The 19,401-nt window shown below is 56.4% G+C and overlaps 1 protein-coding gene across 5 annotated transcripts in view; it reads left to right on the top strand.

Annotated features, from left to right (window-relative positions):
• The window catches only part of RPS6KA2 (ribosomal protein S6 kinase A2), a 324,439-nt gene extending 310,476 nt beyond the window's left edge, over positions 1-13,963 (top strand). For all 5 annotated transcript variants that reach the window (XM_072966197.1, XM_072966193.1, XM_072966196.1 and 2 more), the window contains 7 exons: positions 2,544-2,633; positions 4,266-4,424; positions 6,098-6,259; positions 8,679-8,755; positions 10,120-10,237; positions 11,132-11,269; positions 12,575-13,963. In XM_072966197.1, the coding sequence (XP_072822298.1) occupies positions 2,544-2,633; positions 4,266-4,424; positions 6,098-6,259; positions 8,679-8,755; positions 10,120-10,237; positions 11,132-11,269; positions 12,575-12,700 (870 nt within the window). In that variant the 3' untranslated portion in view covers positions 12,701-13,963. The remainder of the gene's footprint in view (positions 1-2,543; positions 2,634-4,265; positions 4,425-6,097; positions 6,260-8,678; positions 8,756-10,119; positions 10,238-11,131; positions 11,270-12,574) is intronic.
• Positions 13,964-19,401: the final 5,438 nt, after the last annotated feature.

The raw sequence follows: 19,401 nt of genomic DNA, 5'->3' as shown, positions 1-19,401 counted from the left end.
CAGAGTGGACCGTACAACTGCCCCACTGAGCATATCTTGGCTGCAGAACACATTTCCTTCTGCAGAGACTCCCCTGTTCACTAACCGGGCACTTTCATTCATTTCTACAACTTTTTTTATTAACTCTTTTCCAGGGCAGACACAGTGCTGGCTTCTAGGCAAAAACAAACCTGTTCTCAGGGACCTCACAATCCAGCTGTTTAGGGCGTGTACTGATCACAGAGCCAGAAGCCAAAGCAAACAGTGGAACACAGCTGAAGAATCTGAAATTAAGTGGGCTTTTCTGTCCCAATAGCTTTTCCTGGTGGCGTTTTTTACCTTCAAACAGACAGACACGCACTCCTCTTCAAAGTCTCGCTGTTACGTTTCCCCTCTGTCTGTCTGGGAGACTCGGACGGCGGGGGGAGTGTACATCACTGGCGTGACCACATCTTCCTGCAGAGAAGCACAGCCACCTGTCCTTCCCAGGAGCGTATTGTTGTGTTATTACAGAATCTGAAAAAGAGCACATGTGTGTATGTGTGACTGAGACATTACGCTGTGCCCCAGAAACAGACACCCTGTAAACTGATTCTACCTCAGTTTTGAAAAACAGCAAAAGGACCAGGTGAAAGTAAAGCAAGGCCCCTGGCCTCGCGCGGGAGTCTGTGTCACCCACGGCGTGATTCTGGTGAAGTGCGGCCGATGTGTTCAGGGCTGAGGCCAGGCAGGCTCTCCCCAGAGGAGCCCTGATTTGTATTCACAACAGAATGTTGACGATCATGTTCCTGTTTCTGGGCTCATTTTCATCCTGTGTGTGTAATTTGTCAACCAGAAAAGCAATGAAATTAAGACAGATGCCTGACGTGAATGGAGCTTATTTTTAGAAAGAAAACTGATTGGCATGGAAATTTTTGTTTTTTTCTGGGCAGGGAAACGTGGAGTTCTTTCTCTGCATTGTTTGTTTAAGTGAATTGTACAGGAGAAGGCATCTGTTAAATTTTACAGGAGGTTGCACGCTGTACTACCCTCGATTCAAACGTGACGCTGATCCTCCCGACCAGTCGGTGGACATAGCCTGTCTCGGGAAGGGGTTTGCAGGCCTGTGACTTCACCCCGCCTCTATTCACCTCCAGGCCCTGAGTTATTCATGTCCCAGGGGGAGAGCCTGTGCTGGAGAGCGATGAGGAAGGTGAGGAAACTCAGAGATCCAAATGAAGAGGGAAAAGCGTGTGGATGGTGGCCAAGTCTCAACCAATCAGAAATAAGAATGTGTCTGGGGCCCACCTGCCAGTTCCATCTGCTAAGGAGAGTCGTATTGCCTGCCATCCCTCGCTGGGGCCAGACTCGCCTCCTGGGCTGTGGAAACACACAGCTTCCTAGAGGGCAGTGCGGGAGAGGCGGCTTTGCCGGCGCGGGGGGCTCCGGCCTGGGGGCGGCGGCCGGCCCCCTCTCCTCCTGACTCCTTCCTTGTGGTTCGTCATTATCATTTGAGTATCAGGAGGGGGGGGCCTTGCTTGTGAACATCTTTACTGCGATTTCCTCCCTCGGTTCTGCTGCATAAGGAAGACTATGAACAGTACTGTTCTCAAAATAAGGGACTCGGTCGACCGGGGCTCGCTTGAACCAGGAGCCAGGCCAACAGCAGCAGCTCCAAGGACTGACCCTGTGGAGGAGGAGCTCCTCCCAGACTTACCTAAACCATGTGCTCCAACCGCCCGAGGCTTTGCCGGCCCCCACACACCTGAGCTCTGTGCTCGGACCGTCACACCTCACTGCCCTGTGTCCCTTCTGTTTTAACTTTCTCAAAAAAAAAAAAAAATATCGCAGAAAACGTTTTGTGGATTAGAGCAGCCAGCACTTGCCGACAGCAGTTGCTGTCAAGACACTGGGTCTGAACAGAGGATCCCCTGCCCATCCAGTTCCATCTGCACAAGAAAGCAGGAGCGGCGTCAGAGAAGCCCCCGCCAGAGGCGTTAGCCACGAAGCAGGATGACTCCGCTTCCAGGTCGGTTTTTATCCCTGGCGCCCTGTGGTTGGAAGCCATCTGTTTTCACGGGCTAAGAGGATTTTATCTGCTCCCCTAAGACATGGGCTACACGTGCTGCGAGGTGGAGGGGCTGGAAACCAGAAGAAACATCGGTGTGTGTAAACCCGGTGCAGACACGCCAGCCCAGCGTCTCTCGGTGACAACCACGTGCTTGGTCTCACTTGGCCGCTGGTGTGGAGCCACCAAACGAGGCCGGAGACCACACCAGCTGGACGCCGCATTTAGATAGAGCCGAGGGTGCAGGCCACCCACCCGGGCCTGCTGAGAGGTTGCAAGGCACCTTCTGTTTTTGGTGGTGCCCGTGTAGGCTCCCCAAACCCATCCTTCTCCATCCAGCCCTGTAATAGCTTTAAATTTGTGTCTGAAGACTGGTGCCCTCTGTTTTTAATGTCAGTCTGCTGCTCACTGGGGAAGAGAGGATCTCCGGGCAGTCGGGAGTCATCTCGGTTGGGCTTGAGCTGTAGGGGGGAGGAGGCCGGGAGGGTCCGAGCGTCACCCACTCTGTCTGTTCCAGATCATCGACAAGAGTAAAAGGGACCCCTCAGAAGAGATCGAGATTCTCCTGAGGTACGGCCAGCACCCGAACATCATCACCCTCAAAGACGTAAGTGTCCTGCGCGGCAGCCACGCCGCCGGTGCTTTGCGTTTCTTCAGCTGGTACCCAGAGCTGCCGTGGGTTTGGTGCCAGCTTGTGGCGCGGCTCCCCTGCTGAGCCTGGTGCCCGTGCCCCTCGGAGGGAGTCGCCCACAGCTGGGTGGCCTGACCTGCGGTTGATTGCACCCCTCCTCCCGACTCTCGTGATGAAAGAGGAGGGATGACCGGTGTGGGTTCTAACCCAGGTGTGCTGACTCACTGTCATGAGGAGTGTGGAGTGGAAGAGGCGGAGGATCAGCCCTGAGACCCCAGACCGCAGCCCCTCCCAGCTTCCCTGACTTTCCCTGTTGATCGATTCCTGGTCCTTGTCCCTGACGGAGGTGGGGGAGCAGGAACCAGGCACATGGGAGCCAGTCCACAGCATCTCATACAGGCCTAGGGGCAGGGCCTCGGGGTCAGGGAGGGGAGGGGGCGCTGTCTTCCTCTCCAACTTTGCCCTCTGACTCTGGAGTGGCCCCAGCATCATGAACCCAAAACCTTCAGGCATGGAGGGCCCTGTAAATCCCTGGGGTAAGGGGCCTTCCAGATGCCAGCGCAGCACTGAGGAAGGCGTGAAACAGGACCTCAAGTGACCACAGCCTGAACCGCAGCCCCGTTGCGTCCCCGGTGGGTCACGTCAGCTCCCCAGCTCAGAACCAGTCCTCCTGCTGTTCCCTTCTTCGTGCGAGTGCTAAGATCCACGAATAGAAACCAGCTAATTTGAAACCCTAAGTGTCTCAGGCCACTCTGACTCTGTTTGGGGTGAGTGATGCCACGTGTGCCCAGGCTCGGAAGTAGAGCGTTTGATTGTAAACTCAGAGACAAGCACACCCAGATTAACTTTACATCCTTTACTGAGCTCAGAATCAGGCAGATCATTGTAGTGGTTTGTTCTGAACGTTACTGACCTGTAGGCCAAAAAGTCATCGCATTTAGGAGCTTTTGCCTCTGTTCCCCCAGCCCTGAGTCTTGTCAAGGCTAGGGCAGCCCGTCTCTGGGTGGTGCGCGCGCAGCGTGACCCGGAGCCCCAGCTGGTTTGGTTTTGTTTGTCTTTTAATTTCTGAAGCTAGTTTGCCCACAGCTGCCTTTCTCTACGGCTTTTCTGGAACAAAAGCAGGTGAGCCCTCCTGCCTCCTCCCCGGCTGGGCTCCTGGGGCCTGTCCCCGGAGCAGCACAGAGGGCCCAGGGCTTGGACCTGCTGGGCCAGGGCCTGCCTGTCAGCCTGCGGGGAGGCCCCAGAGGACACCGCTCCGGCGCTGTACCAGCATCCTGCTTGTCAGTCTCTGAACCTCTGCCTCGAGGCAGGCAGTTCCGGGCTCCACTGCGGCCAGATCCATCCTGGCAGCCGTTAGCTCTCAGCCGCGCTGGCTCGGCCTGGCCCAGCGGCACACCACTGCCGCTGTTTGTTTCCTAAGAGCCACATCTGGTGCGATTGGAAAGGCCCTTCCCTCAGGCTCTGCAGAAGCTGTGTTTACTCCCAGGGGAGCCCTGAGGCCCCAGGCTCTCCGCGCTGACGCCCCTCCCCCTCTGGAGAGGCCCCTCCTTCCCTGCCAGGGCGACCGCGTGGCCCCTGAAGCCTGCGTGTGCCCCTTCCCGCCCCCAGGTCTACGACGACGGGAAGTCTGTGTACCTGGTGATGGAGCTGATGCGGGGCGGGGAGCTGCTGGACCGCATCCTCCGGCAGAGGTGCTTCTCAGAGCGGGAGGCCAGCGACGTGCTGTGCACCATCACCAAGACCATGGACTACCTCCACTCGCAGGGGGTAAGGCGCCTGCCCGCCCAGCCTCGCGGGGAGGGGCACAGGAAGGACGGACAGGGAGTCACTGAGAGCTGCTCACCAGCGGGGGTCTCAGGGCTCCTCGTCTTCCTTCCAAACCACACCCATCCCTCTTGTGTCTAAAAGCAGTGTGTCCGGGAGCGTGGTAAAGAGGTCAAGCTCCCCTGGCCCGGGGACAGCAAGAGGACTTTGGGCTTGATAAGGGGAAATGTTGGGATCTCCGTTACTCGCCCCGTTTAACTCTGAATTCTGGGGGGAAGGGCATGGCTCAGTGGTAGAGTGTGTGCTTAGCATGCACGAGGTCCTGGGTTCACCCCCCAGTACCTCCTCTAAAACTAAATAAGTGAATGAACCTAATTACCTCCTCCCCCCACCAAAAAAAGAATATATATTATTTAAGCCAATAGATTCAAAGTAGGATTTCAACTTGTAATCAAAAAAAATTTTTTTAAACTGAATTCCTTCACTAATGCCAAGGAATAAATCCACAGGGAAATGACAGTGATGGCCAGGGCTCACGCAGCCCTCACCAGCTCCAGGCCCTGCTCTAGGCTCTTCACCTAGGCAGGTCTAGACTGGATTGCACCCACTTCACAGATGAGGAGGCCAGAGCCCAGAAAGGCTGAGGATGTTGCCCGAAGCTGGGTTCTCTGTGCCCAACGCCGCGCTCCCAGGCCCCTTCCCCCAGCCCCGGGCTCCGCCCCCCGGCCTCTCCACCTCCCAGGAAGCGAGCAGCATTTCCTTAGCCAGCTCTGTGGGTGTGGCCGGAGGCTTGAAAATGCGATCACCTCTAAACAGGATCTCTTCCAGGACCGCAGGGTGGTCACTGGCCGTCTGGGGACAGGAGCATGTCCCAGAATAGTCAAACTCTAGAAGAAGCCCTTCAGGTGGTGCTTTTGCAGACTGGCTTCTACATAAGGAGGGGAAGCAACGGGATTGCAATGGACACCTTTTGTTCCCTTGCCCACTGGGCCTCCGTGAGCCTGCTGTGCCCCTTTAACTTCCCCACCCCGTCCTCTGCCCAGTATTAACAGAACAATGAGACACGCAGGTCCCAAGCTGTCTGCAGGCACGCCCCGTGCTCTGACAATCGGCCTCTGTCCCTTGCAGAAGAAATCGCTTTGTGCCCTAAATAGCGCTGTGCTTTGAGGCGTTGCTGGCCCTGCCATCCTTACGGCAGTCAGTCGCTGGCCCTGTCCTGGGGGCCCAGGATGCCCTGCACCCCACGCGGCTCCAGGCTTTCTGCTCACAGCCGTGAGCTCATGCAGAGGCTCCTTGTCTGCGTCACTCGCTGGGGTACCTGACACCTGGAACGTAGCAGGCACAAGGCGGGTGTTTATCAGTAGAAATCTCCCCTTCACGTGCCCTGAGCTCACCATCACTGTCCTTCCACGTGGTGGCCCCGAGATCCTGGACACGTGCCTACTCATTTATTCAGTCAAATACTTGCCATCCCAGGGGCTTATGTAGGATCCTCTGATTTGAATGTCAGTGTGAAAGAGGCAGGAGGGCCTGCAGAGATCACAGCATCCCAGCCGACCGCTTCCTGCCGCAGGGCCTGCCCGGAATAAACCCCCGTCTGCTGAGTGCATCGCGCCTTCTCCCTCCTGCTCTGTCCTGGGCTCCCAAGTCAGCAGTGATTCCTCCTGCCTCTCCAGGTGGTTCATCGAGACCTGAAGCCCAGCAATATTCTATACATGGACGAGTCTGGAAACCCCGAATCCATCCGAATCTGTGACTTCGGGTTTGCCAAGCAGCTTCGAGCTGAGAACGGGCTGTTAATGACCCCCTGCTACACGGCCAACTTCGTTGCCCCCGAGGTGAGAGGACCACAGAGCCCAGGGGTCAGGGAGGCGGGCCCTTCCCGACTCTCAGAGGAGCTGTGTGGCTCGGTGTGCCGGAGTCCGCGGCCTCGTTAGGTCGCGGAAACGAGAAGCTTCGGTCTCTTGGGGATCAGCTGCTGATCTTACTCAAACACAGTTCTATCATTTTATTTTCTATTTGTAAATTTTTAGTGGTGAAACTTTCATGTAGAATTGTCATTGTGCTGCAGACAATTTAGGTCAAATCTGCCTGTCAGGAGTTACACTGAGGAATAATGTCGCCAGTCCCTCCCACGACCGGGAAGGGAGCCAGTGGGTCACGTGTGGTAAGAAATTACCTACAGTGCACGTTTGTGGACTTACTTCGTGCCAGAATTCTTGCTCCAGATTGGTTTCCATAACAGAAGCAAGCCAGAAGCGGAGGAGGGTGTCGCTCAAGGGTAGAGTGTGTGCTTAGCATGCACGAGGTCCTGGGCTCAATCCCCAGCGCCTCCATGAAATACATAAATAAACCTAATTACCTCCCCCCCAAAAAAGGAAAAACAATCGTTAAAAAAGAAAAAAGAAAAAAGGAAGCAGGTCAGGAGCTGGCTCTGACGTCAGGGCTCCGCAGAGATCTGCAGGTGAGAGCGCGCGTGACTCTGAGGGCTCCCCTTCCCGCCCCCTCTCCTCGGGCATCGGCAGCCTCAGCCCAGCTTGTGTGCCTCCCCGCCTCAGGCTCCCAGGGACGGCTTCCAGCAGGTGGGACGCTGGTGAAAGCCGGCCTGGAACAGTAGGGCTGACGCTGCTGGGTGCGGGAGGGACCGGGAGTGCGGACAGACGTTAGACTGCGTGGATCCTTCTGGTTGTTGGTGAGACCCGCCCAGGGTGGCCCTGGTGCGGGTGCTGGGACACACACAGCAAGCCCTAAGAGAGGGGCGTGCTGGCACCTAGTGGCCGGTCTGCGAGCCGTCTGAGAGGTGACCCCCGCGGGGGTCCAGGAGGAAGCTGGCTGTGCGCCTGCAGGGACGGATGGGTCCGCAGCGGGGCGCAGGCTGGGCGGCCGTTATGAGGTTGTCCCGACGCTCCCTGGGCCCTTTAGAAACAATCCAGTTCTGTTTGGGCAGCGGGATTGTCGTGTTTGATCAGTGCTAATGTTAACAGTATTGATTTCAGTGATTACAGACTGCCTTAAATTGCTGTGTGACTTTACCGTTTACCGAGCACTTTTACCAGGAGTTTTGCCTTCGTCCTCAGAGGCCCTGTGGGGTGGATTGGTACATACTATAAGCCACACTTCACAGATACAAAAAAAAAACCAAAAAACCAGGCTCAATGTGTTGTGTTGGAGTGACTTCGAAGGTCACCCAGCTAGTGAACTCAGCCCTCGCTGTGGTCACATGCCCCGGCGACCTTCCGTGCCGCAGGCACCACGCCCGCGGCGCGGAGATCATGGCCCTCGTGTCTAACTCAGCTCTCCTGCCCCACGTTCCGTGTCATCCGTGACCCACAGTCATCCGGAGCACCTGTGTGGCTTCCTTTGTTGTTGCCCAACTGTAAACGTATCGCAGATGGCCCTCTGCTGAGACCGGTGATCCTGGGGTGCAGGGAAGTCCTCCCGTCTTCACTGTTCCTCGAGAAATTAAGTACAGAGAACCAGGTGACGGAGCAACTCCACGTCTGGGTATAAACTGCAGAGAGTTGAAAGTAGAGGCAAACACAGACGCCTGTACCCTCGTCGCAGCAGCGTTATTCACAGCCGCCAAAAGGGGAAACACCCCGGGTGTCCATCGGCGGTGGACGGCACCGTGGAGCATTGTTCAGCCTTAGAAAGGAAGGGGGTCCTGTCCCATGCTGCAGCGCGGGTGGGCCTTGAGAACATTGTGATAACATGATACACCCGAAAGAAAAGGGTGATGATCTGATTGCTCTCTTATGAGGAACCTGGAATAGTTAGACTCACAGAGACAGAAAGGAACGTGGTAGTTCCCAGGGTCTGTGCGGAGGGAGCACGGGGCGCTGTTTGCTGTGGGGACAGAGTTTCAGTTTTGCAAGAGGAAAAGGGTTCTCTGGGTGGATGGTGGCGGTGGCTGCACAACAGTGTGAGTGTGCTTAATACCACCAAACTGTATGGTAAACATAGTGAGGATGGTGGGTGTTACGCTATGTATATTTGACTGTAGTAGAAAAAATTCTTCTGCCTGAAGGATTACGCGTTTGCTTTCCAGTCTGTGTGTCTGGGACGAGGCACGCTCCCTGTGCGCGCTGGTCTTCGGAGAGCCCTGTTGCAGGGAGCTGGGGTTGGTTTCATGTCAATGGATGGCAATGCCACTGAAGACGTCCCACCCCCTCCCGGTCCCCACCCTGCCGGGCACGCTGTGAACTTGAACTTCTTCTCTGCCGAGTGCCGATCTGCCACCTGCTTCTCCTCTCACAGGTCCTGAAGCGCCAAGGCTATGACGCAGCGTGCGACATCTGGAGTCTGGGGATCCTGCTCTACACCATGCTGGCGGGGTAACACAAGCCCTCCCCTGGGTGTCGGGGCCCTGGGGCAGCCCTGCCGGGGTGGCTGTCCCTTCTGGGCCTGTCCCCTTGACAGACTCTTTCGGCCTCTTCAGGAGAACCAAAGAGCAAGGACAGGAAATTCAGTCGTGCGCAGAGTGTATCTCCAGAGTTAGGGACCGGGCTACAGAGCTCCGCTCATCAGCAAAAAGCCAGGCCTTGGCGTCATGTCCGCGCTGTCTCCTCTGCACCAGGCACCCTCTGCAGAGGTCACAAGCTTCCCTTAGAAACATCCTCTCGAGCCAAGAGGCAGCAGCATCTTGAGGAAGGCAGGCAGGGACCCGCTCCGTCGTAGCAGGACGGCTGGGTCTGCCGTCTGCTGTCTGCCCTCCTTCCCGCCTGCGCTCTGCCCGGGCAAACCCTTGACCCTGACAGCCTCACTGCCCTCAGTTTTGAATGAGAAGTGGGTGCTGTGTGGTATTTAAGGCTCCTTCCAGCCAGGAAGGTCTAGGATCCCAAGATCCTAGGTGCCCAGTGTTTTTCTTTTAACTAAATGCTTGAGTGGAGGGGACTGGGGATGGTGCCTACACCATCCAGTCCTGTTGACTTGACTGTGGACTGTTTCCAGTGAGTCAATGCTAGTGTCACGGTGGCAGGAGCAGGGTGCCCCTCTGCGGGCTGCAGCCATGCAGGACACCTGGCACTTTCCTCCCGATACCCTACGATTGGGCCACTTCGTGATTCTTCCAGGGCTGACTTGGCCGACACATGGACTCGGAGCAGAAGCTCGGCCGCTGAAGGAAATGCTGTCAGATTAGGCTCCAGCTCCTTCCCTGGAGGCACACACTGCCATGCCCTGGTTTATGCCGAGGCGTGACAGTAATCGTCTGTCACCCACTGGCCGTGGGGCAAGTCCTCTTGCGTTTATGTGTTTGTGTCTGTCGCTGCTGTAGGTCCCTGCCAGCGTATTATTCTGTCCACTGTACAACTGAGGCTCAAAAATTAGTTTGTCAAAAACCTAGAGTTAGTGACAGATCCACCGGGGTCCCTCAGACGTCCCGTCTCAGGCTCATCCATTCTTCACACTTTCACCACGGAAACCAAATCACCGGGCAAACCACAGTGCCACCCAGTCACCAGGGGAGCCAGATGCAGTCCAGAAAGGTTCGCCCTTGGTCCACAGAACCTTCTTCACTTGCCTTGTCACCCTATAGCACTGGCCAAGTGAGGAAAGCAGACGCAGCAGTGAGAAATACCTGACACCCGACGGAAAAGGAAAATCATTCTTTTTAACAACAAGGAGGCGAGATCAAGTGGTGGACTTCACTTTAGATTGTAAAGAGAAGCTCATTACGGTAAATGCTCTCACCACACAGCTTTACCCCTTTCGCAAATGGACCGGATGACACGCCGGAGGACATCCTGGCGAGGATCGGCAGTGGGAAGTACGCCCTCTCTGGGGGAAACTGGGATTCCATATCCGATGCCGCAAAGGTGAGTGGCTTCCCGCGGCCCTTCCTTCTCCGGTATGGAGATGCTGCAGCAACCGCTTCACCTTTGAGGACGCTAGAGGACACTTGGCATAGAAATAATATACATATTTTATACTCATAGATTTTTTTAAGCCACTGAGCAAAAATAATTTTTTTTTTGCAGAAACATTTCATAGCAGATCACGGTTGTAACTGTGCCTGTGTGTACATGGATTGCAACCTGTAAACTCAAAGTGGGCTCTGTCTTCAAACCAGCTTGAGGGGTTTTGTTGTTATTTCTTTACAATCACCTGTGCTGAACATGAGCCCCTCTGGACCCATGTGATGGCTGCAGGTTATTAATTCCATGGTTGGTGATTATTTGTAGCAGGTATTTGGGGGTGCTCCAGATAAAATGAAACTGAAGGCAATGCTATGAATTGGTTACCATCTGTGGGGTGGTGCTTATTTCAGCTTCTCCCTTTGGAGGATTATCATTTTTACTAAAATAATGTTTCAGTAACTTAAATGCACCATTTAACATCTCCACGTTTAATTTCTCTTTAGACGTAAAATCTTTAATACAATATAAATCTGGAGTGACCCACCAAGTTGATGATGGTTAAAACTTAAAAAAAAAAATTTCACATACTTATACACCTGAAAGTAAACATTTGGCCCCAAATGCAAAGACTCACTCTCAGAACGATGATTAGGTTTTGCTGTAAGAGAGAAAAGGAATTTTGCTAGGAAGGCCCTTTGAACCAGCGGCAATGAGTCCCTTCCTCTTCTTCTTCTTCTTTTTTTTTTTAATGGAGGTCCTGGGGATTGAACCCAGGACCTCGTGCGTGCTGAGCGCGTGGTCCACCCCGAGCTCTGCCTCCCCTGTCTGTGCCCTCTTTGACCCCCGCAACAGGATGTCGTCTCCAAGATGCTCCACGTGGACCCTCATCAGCGCCTGACGGCTGTTCAAGTCCTGAAACACCCGTGGGTTGTGAACAGAGAGTACCTGTCCCAGAACCAGCTGAGCAGACAAGACGTCCACCTGGTGAAGGTACCGGCAGGTGGTCCCGACAAAATGGTGGGAGTGGGGACTCCAGGAAAGTGGCCCTGAAACCTGCACAGTTGATTTGAAGCGGTCACGGTGTGTGGAGAGGGAACCGATAGCAGGCACACAGAGGCGTCCCAGGTGCACTTACTTTTACTTATTTCATCACAGACACACAGTCACACGCAGAACTCTGAGTCAGTTACGACTTCTGTGAACATTTCTGAACAGCTTCGTTGCACGCATGAGAGAGAGACAGACAGAGGCGGAGAGAGACAGAGGAGGAAAGACAGAGACAAAGACAGAGAGATAAAGGGAGAGACAGAGGCAGAGGAGGAGCAGTAAGAGGGTCCTCACGGGGATCAAGAGGTCTGCATCTCCGGCGCCGCTGCTCGTGTGCTTATGGTGGAGTCTCCGCCCAACCTTCCCTCCTCTGACCCTGTGGTGCAACCATTAGTTCCGCGCCGAGCCGCTGCATCCCTGTGCCTTGAACCTTCGAGCAGCCAGGCGGTGGCCTCCTGTCACCTCGGGAATGATGCACTGGCCCCTGGTGTGCAGTCCAGACAGACTGACACCATCCAGAGCACTGGGGGGTCTACACTGCAGGAACAGGCGGTCCCACCTCACATGCCTGGTGGCTCCAGCTTTGGAGTTGTGCGAGTTGAGGACAGAGGCCAGGCTCCCCGGGGAGGCTCTAATCCATCTTCTCAGACCAGCTGTTGCCGTCACACAGCACACTGCACCCTAGTCCTGCTCATCAGGCACTGTGACCATGTCCGGAGAGTTCCACTCTCCTCTTAGGATGTGTGAGACCGGGAGCCCCGGTCAGCCCTCCCGCACACCACAGCCCCATCCCGCTCCCGGGAGCCCTGCATCCTGGGCGGGACCCTCTTCTGGGAGGCAGGCTGCCCCCAGCTGTGCAGGGACGGCGCTGTCCTGCTCAGAGCTGCCCTCTCTAGGCCTTCCCGGGGACTTAGAGCTACTCCAGGACGACCCCAGTCACCCCAGTTAGACCGAGGTCCCCAATGGCAGAGCTGGAGGTGACAGACCCCGTTGCCACAAGGGGACCCCCGCGGACCAAGCAGTCGCAGGGCAGACCTGGCCGCAGCCAGCAGCGCAGGGACCGTGCGAGCCTGGAGCTTTCCCCGGGGCCACAGCGCAGCTCCTGGCGGTGGGAGGCGGGGTGGCGAGGGGGCCCGGCAGGGAGCACAGCACCCCCGCTGTTTGAGAGCTCGGCTCCCGGGTCCTGAAGGAGGCCTCCCGTCCCCCGAGGCCGGCACCGTGTCACCCGCCTCCCCCTTCGTTTTGCAGGGAGCGATGGCCGCCACCTACTTCGCTCTAAACAGAACACCTCAGGCCCCGCGGCTGGAGCCGGTGCTGTCGTCCAGCCTGGCGCAGCGCCGGGGCATGAAGAGGCTCACGTCCACGCGGCTGTAGCGGAGCGGGGCCCGCCGCGCACCCCGGGCTCGGGGCCGCCACCTGGCCGGTCACCAGCTTCGCTGCTGCGGCCGGCGCCCGGCTCACCCGCGCTTGCTTGTTCAGCCCGGAGAGGGTCCGGGCGGGGGGCCTCCCGGCACCCGGCCGCGCCAACCTTGCCGCCTCCGTCCCCGCAACGCCGGGCGGAACCCCTCCACCGCAGACCGGGCCCCGCCGGCCTTTCGCTGTCCTGCCTTGCGTTTATATGGAGAGAGATCGTTTCCAGTGGGACAGTCGGTAGCGTGGTCGGGCTTCCGGCACGCGTGCGCCGGGGGTCCCAGGGAGAAGGCCGGGCCCTGGGAGGGCTGGCCCCTGCGGCTGCGTCCTTGTCCGCGGGCAGAGCGACCGGCGCACAGGGCACCCGGGAGCAGGCGCCCCCCCCCACATGATCCAAAGAGCCCTTGTCTCGTCGCACCCCCGCTTTGGGCTGAGGCCCCAGTGCTCTCCCCCGTCTCAGAGCTCAGTGGGGCGAGGCCACCCCAGGACAGGGGGCAGCATCGTCTCACGAGAATCGTTCGTGTCCCCAGGAGGGAGCCAGCGAAAGCCTCTTTTCCTCATTCCCCTCTAGGGCCGGGGGCTGCAACAGCAGCTGCTCCTCACCCCTGCCCCCGGCTCTAGGGTCTCCAGGGCCGCGGGGAGCTTCCCTTCGGACCCCTGCCCACCGCCCTGCCCCGCGCCGGAGGGGAGCCGAAGGACGCGTTGTGGAGAGCAGGGATGCACTTTGTGGAAGCTGTACTTCCGTGTCGTGTTTGTGTTTCTGTTGCACAGATCTGTCCTCACCTGACGTGTCAGTGGTATTTAATGTCCCTTTTGGGGAGTGTGTGCACAGGAGTGGGCAGAGGGCAGAGTGAGCTGGGCCGTGCATGACCGACTCAGCCCCACTGCCCGGGCCTGGGCCACGGATGCACGTGTCCTTCAGTCTCCTCCCAGCTGGCCCCAAACTGGGGGGGGGGGCACCTGCCACTGACCGGAGGACTCTGACCCACCGTGCCATGACCCTCCGTCTGGTGTCGCCGGGAGCCCTCTGTGCTTAGGTGGCAGGGGGGCGCCTGTTGGTGTCAGACAGGTTTTCACCAAGAAGACAATACTCAAAAGACCTTCCATCCCGACTCACTCGAGTACCCAACTCGGAAAACAGGAACAAGGCAGCACTCTAGAACTGGCTCCTCAGCTTGGCCTAGCTGTCTTCAGACCTTAAAACATAAACGTACTGCAGACGCTTAACTGTCCCGTGAGCCCCCTTTTTTTTTCTCAGCACCACAGGCAATAAAAAGGTGGGGACAGATTCAGGTACCTGATTTCCCGCAAAGCCCTCTTAGGCGTTTCTCAGATTCCTCAGTAGGAAGTGCTTTTTCCCGAGGCTCAGAAGACTTCCACCCACATTTTGCTTGAGATCAAAACTACGTTATCTGTTATTAGAAATTTAGGGAAAACTGGGGAACCCTGAGTCGCAGGTTCCTAGAAATCCATGATAATCCTTGTGTTTTCTGTTCGCTGCACGGACACCGCCCTGTCCCTCAGCTGCCCGGGCCTCCGGCCGGGGCTTGGTTCCATGTTGGTTTGCTTGAAGCCCACCTGTTCTGCTGGAGGGAGGGAGAAGGCAGAGAAACAGATGGGAGGCGTGGCCGGTCTGTGTCCTCCGTGTGTGCCCCTCTATTACACCCACCAGTTAGGCCCACATGTGCAGCCTGAGCTCAGTCCCGCGTCTCCACGGGGGTCCATATGCTCGCGCTGCACCTGCTCCGCTGAACCCGCTCTACTTGAATGTCCCTAAAATACTCCCACTTCCTCAGCCTGCAAAACTAGTAGGTGATACTTGAAACCCTTCAACCGGAGGTCAGCCTGGAGAAATTGATAACCGTATTTTCGACTGAACTTTCCAAAGTCTTAAGTGAAAGAGTGGCTTTATATAAACGGCAGTCGGTGGGTGAATGAAGGTGTGATGACTCTTCATTCACCTGGAGAGGGTCCCTCCACCAGTGACGAAAGGCCTTTCAGGATTTGCCCAAGTCTTGTGACTGCCCAAGGCATTACCCAGCCGTCCCCACTCTCACCTACAGCCCGACCCCTCCAGGTCATTAAAAACCACAGACTTGGTAGTGAGGAAACCCAGCCTGGGTCTCAGGCCTCCAGACCCACCGCCACGCGGTCGCTTCGCGGGGACCCCTCCAGTCTCGCTGCACCCTGGCGACCCCCACTTTAAAAGAAACACGTGACTCGCCCCCCTGCCCCCATCCAGGGTGAGAGCTTTGCCAGGTGCGCCCCCACTCCCCCCACCATGTCAGACTGGGCAAGAGTGAGGTTTCACCCCTACCCCCAGGTCAAGCCGTCCGTGGTGTCAAACCAGCTTTGTGTGTGACGCCGTTTGGAAGAGCGTTAGGCCTCCGGGCGGTCACAGTGCTTGATGTGACCGGGGTTGTCCTTCCGCGGCCCTCCCGCGCGCGGGGCTCCGCTTTGCGCGTCTCCAGGAGCCATGGGGCGCCGCCGCGCAGAGGCGCCCTCCCCAGCCCCGGCCGCGCAGCACCGTGCGTCCCAGCGCGCGTCCGTGTTTACAGGGCTTGCTCGTGTCCACGCTTCCTATTTTATGTTTGAGATGGGCGGCCACTCTACGATATTTATTACGCTTTCCAGACTTTCTGAATAGATTTTTTAAATAAACATGGGTTTTATGAAGTGTAATATTTTTCTAGCGTAACTATGAAGGTTGGACTTTCTGTATTGTTACGCATAACAGTCTGCAGGTAGGCGGCTCGGCAGCCCTCCCCCACCCCTCGCGCGGACTTGGGGCTGCTGCGCGGAGCCGGCCTCCCCACCCGTTGCCACCGAGAGCTGGGTGCGCGTGAGGACGCACGCCTGTGCGTGCACCTGCGTTGGCGTGTGTGAGTGCGTGCACAAGTGATGCGTGATGTGCGTGTGCTTGTGCACGCATGTGTGCACATGTGCGCATGTCTGGGCATAAGTGGTGTATGTGAGCCTTGTTGCACACGTGTGCATGTTCGTGTGCACGTGGAGAGGGTGCACGTGCAGCCTGGCGAGAGACAGTGGACAGTGTGTTGGCAGCCATGCAGGTGCCGGGGCTGGGCTGCTGGGCGCCGTCCCCGCTGTCTCTCCTGCGCTCTCACACTCATCTTTATGCAGAAAAACGAGAAGCTACCCTGCTGGGCTTCGGCTTTCTACCTTAATTTCTTCGTCCCTTTTGATCCGTTCCTAGCCTGCACGTGTCAGCAGGTGACACACACATCTCTGCTGTCGTTCTCCGGGCCACTTCCCCATTAGGTGAGGGATCCTTCCCGAGACCCTTTAGACCTCCGGTGCAGGCGGGAGCGTCGAAACCGTGAGGAATTCACGCACAAGAAATCCTGCCTCTTGCTGCAGCAGCGAGTGCCCCGAAAACACCTGCTGAAAGAGTCCGGATTGGTGAAAGTACCTCTTGCATCGATGTATGCAATCTTCTTTTGCTGTCGTGACACATTCCCCCAGACCTGCTGGTGGCAGCTGGTTATGCAGTAGCTCTGGAGGTCAGAAGTCCAAAATGAGTCCCCTGGGGCTGAAATCGGGGTGTGGGAATGGCTGTGTTCCTTCTGGGGGCCCTAGAGGGGACCAGAACCCTGCCTTTTCCGGTTTCTAGAGGCACCGCACTCCCTGGCCCTTGGTCCCTTCCTCCCTCAGACTCAGTCACAGGTGTCGAGTCCCACTGTCCTCACATCACTTCACCCACCAGCATAACTCAGGAGACTCCCTGTTTTAAGGTCAGCTGATTAGCAACCTGAATTCCACCTGCCCCCTCAATTCCCCTTTGCACGGGGACCAGCACGTGACATCTTTCGGGGGCCCCTTATCCTATCTGCTGCATCATACTGGGCGTGCAGAGATCTGCCCAGTTTTCAGCCTGTGTGTGGTCCACCTGGGGAGATGAGGTGTCAGGAACTGTGATGTTTTGGGGACTTGCCTTCTTGGAAGCTGAGTTACCTGCCACAATCTCCTGGATGCCGGACGCAGACACGAGACTCCAGGTCAGAGCCCCACCACCCAGCGCACAGCGAGTCTCCACGCACATCAGTGCCCTAGAGCCCAGGCTTCTGGGGTGGTGGAGGGTGGCCAGGGAGAGGGTGTACCCAGGGGGCTGCGCCACAGCCAGGGGCCTGACTTGAGAAGCCCCAGTAATTTCTAAAGGGCTGCAGGCAAACTGCCATTGTACACCCAGGACAGGGACACGGTCCTGTCTTCCCTGGCTGTGTGACGTCCTTGAGGACCAGCCCAGGGATTGCTCACACATGCACAGAAATGCAAGCCCTGTGGATTTGCGCCTAACAATAGTGGCTCTGTTTTGTATCTATTGCCCCGCTTGCTGAGCTGAGTGTCACCCCAGAGGCCACACAGAGACCAGGGAGAGGAGGTGGACTCTTGCGAGGGGACATCCAGCTCTCAACCACAGGTGCACACATCTGTCTTTCATAGGACTTAAACTAGTCCTCCAGACTGCTTTCATGCAGAATATTTTGTGTATATCCTCAAATCCAGCTTGTCACTGCTCCTAAGTAATGCCAACCCAGGCCGTTAGCTGTATTTGCCTCCCAAGATGCTGAAAACATGATGCGTGTAAGGGAGCCGCGAGTCTGGGCTCCTGGTTTCCAGGGCAGCCCCCTGGGGTCACCTAATTCTGGGGTCCACCAAATTCCTGTGTTTTGTCTTCTCTGTGACCTCGGGGTAGAGTGAGTGAAGCTCGTGTATGAGGGCAGACCCCAGTGCCGCCTGTGACTCAGGTTCTGGAAGCCCAGCGTGGGGTCTGTGGGGTCCATGGGGTGTGGACATGTCCCCGACCCAGAGCGCATCTTCCACACCCTGGCATGGGACGAGGGCACCTCCCTTCACAGGAGCTTTTTCAGTGCATCTGGGCTTTTACACAGTGACAGTAATTTCGTAATGGATGCACGGAAACTCAGACTACACAGATGACCCCGCACAACAGAGAGCCACTCAGTCCAAACACGCTTCCTGAGCAGGGACCGCACAGCTGTCCCAGGAGCGGAAGGCTGGGCACCCACAGAGCAAGGCCAGCAATCAGGGAGCCGACCTCCCAGCAGGGGAGAGGGAAAACAGACCAGGACCAGCACAGCCCCCGGCAGGCGCCACGGGGCTGGGCGGGCCCAGGGGAGCCGTTCAAAATGTAAACCCACCTTTAAGGTTTGCGAGTTCTTCTCATCAGCGGGTGTTACCGACCCTGCAAGGCTGAGCCCGTGATTTCTACAGTTAATGTATTCTCCTGTCATGGCTACAATTCAGGATCTAAAACTCAAAAGCATTCATTTACGACACCTGCCAATTTGGGCCGATGTCTGTCACTTTACTGTGATGAGGGAAAACATCCAGTAAATACTTGGCATAAACGAGCTTCAGGATGTTGTTTTTATCACACCTGAGCTCAGGCAGGGAAGCCATGTCTTCCAGATTATAGCTGTCATTTCGGCTCGAAAATGCCGTTGTCGGCAATGAGTTCCATTCATTTCAGGGTTTTCCCACGGTTTTCCTTCCTGAGGGCGCGGGAAGCCAGCTCGGCCCCGACCTCAGGTCTCCCGGGTTCCGCTCTGGACCAAAGGGCAGATTGTGACACTGGAAACTAATCGCTTAAAGACACGTCAAATCCCCAGGCTCTCAGACTCTGCTTCTTTATCACTTAAAACTATGGACTTAGAAACTGGATCGATCAGGTTTTGTTTTTAAACACAAATAACAGTTGAAAACGTAAGTGTTCAGACTGCAGAAGATTTAAGAGAAATTATGATCACAATTAGGCTCTTCACATAACTTCAAAACAGATTTTTGGAGCCTAAGGTTTTGCTAACATGAACTCTAGCCTGGTTACAAAATATCTCCCTAAAAGCTGGAAACATCCAAAGAAATCCAGAATCACATAGACCTCAACCTAAAAGATACTGATATGACAGTGAAAATTACTTGCTAAGCCCGTGAGAAGATTAACGACAAAATAATAGATTTTGGCCTTTCAGCAACCAGACAGGGACTGTCCTGACGCTTTAGACAGAAGGCAGCCAGAGATCAGTGGGCTGTCCAGACCACCGCTCACTGGGCTGGGCCTGGGGCTCCATGTCACCCCAAAGTTCTCGTGGTTTCCGACTTCCCTTTCCTCCAACAGAAACCTTCCATGACCCCCAAGGAAATTGGAGAAGGCAGGGCCCTGGCATGGGGGGGGGGCACGGTCTAAGGACTCCTGACACTGAAGAAGCCTGCTGGTCAGCAAGCAGGGCAGGGGGAGGGCTACAGCGAGGGGGAGGGCTGCAGGGGGAGGGGGAGGGAGGGGCAGGGCACGGGGAAGCTTTTAAACCTCCATGTAAGATTCCTGATGTTCACAAGTTCCAGCACAGCAGACTTCAGAAGCACCGCGATAGTTAACTGCCCTTCCTGCTGCACTTACGTGAATAACCAGAGACTAGGCTTACTGTACGGTCCTGCTGTTCACTGTTGGGACGAACTGGCGGTGATCGTAGAGAAAGGTTGAGTGTCAGTGGAAGCCCTACTGCCCTCCCGGGCGTGTCTGTTTCCAGTCCTGTTCATTGTCTTGAGGTTTCGTTATCCACCTGCAGGCCCGACTGGACCCCCACTCTGGGGCCCTGGGGACCTGGCCACAACTCTCCAGACTCACG

This window comes from Vicugna pacos, chromosome 8 (genome assembly GCF_048564905.1).
Source record: "Vicugna pacos chromosome 8, VicPac4, whole genome shotgun sequence".
NCBI lineage: Eukaryota > Metazoa > Chordata > Mammalia > Artiodactyla > Camelidae > Vicugna > Vicugna pacos.
Note: the sequence above shows the minus strand (reverse complement) of the source record. Positions and strands in the feature narration are given on the sequence as shown.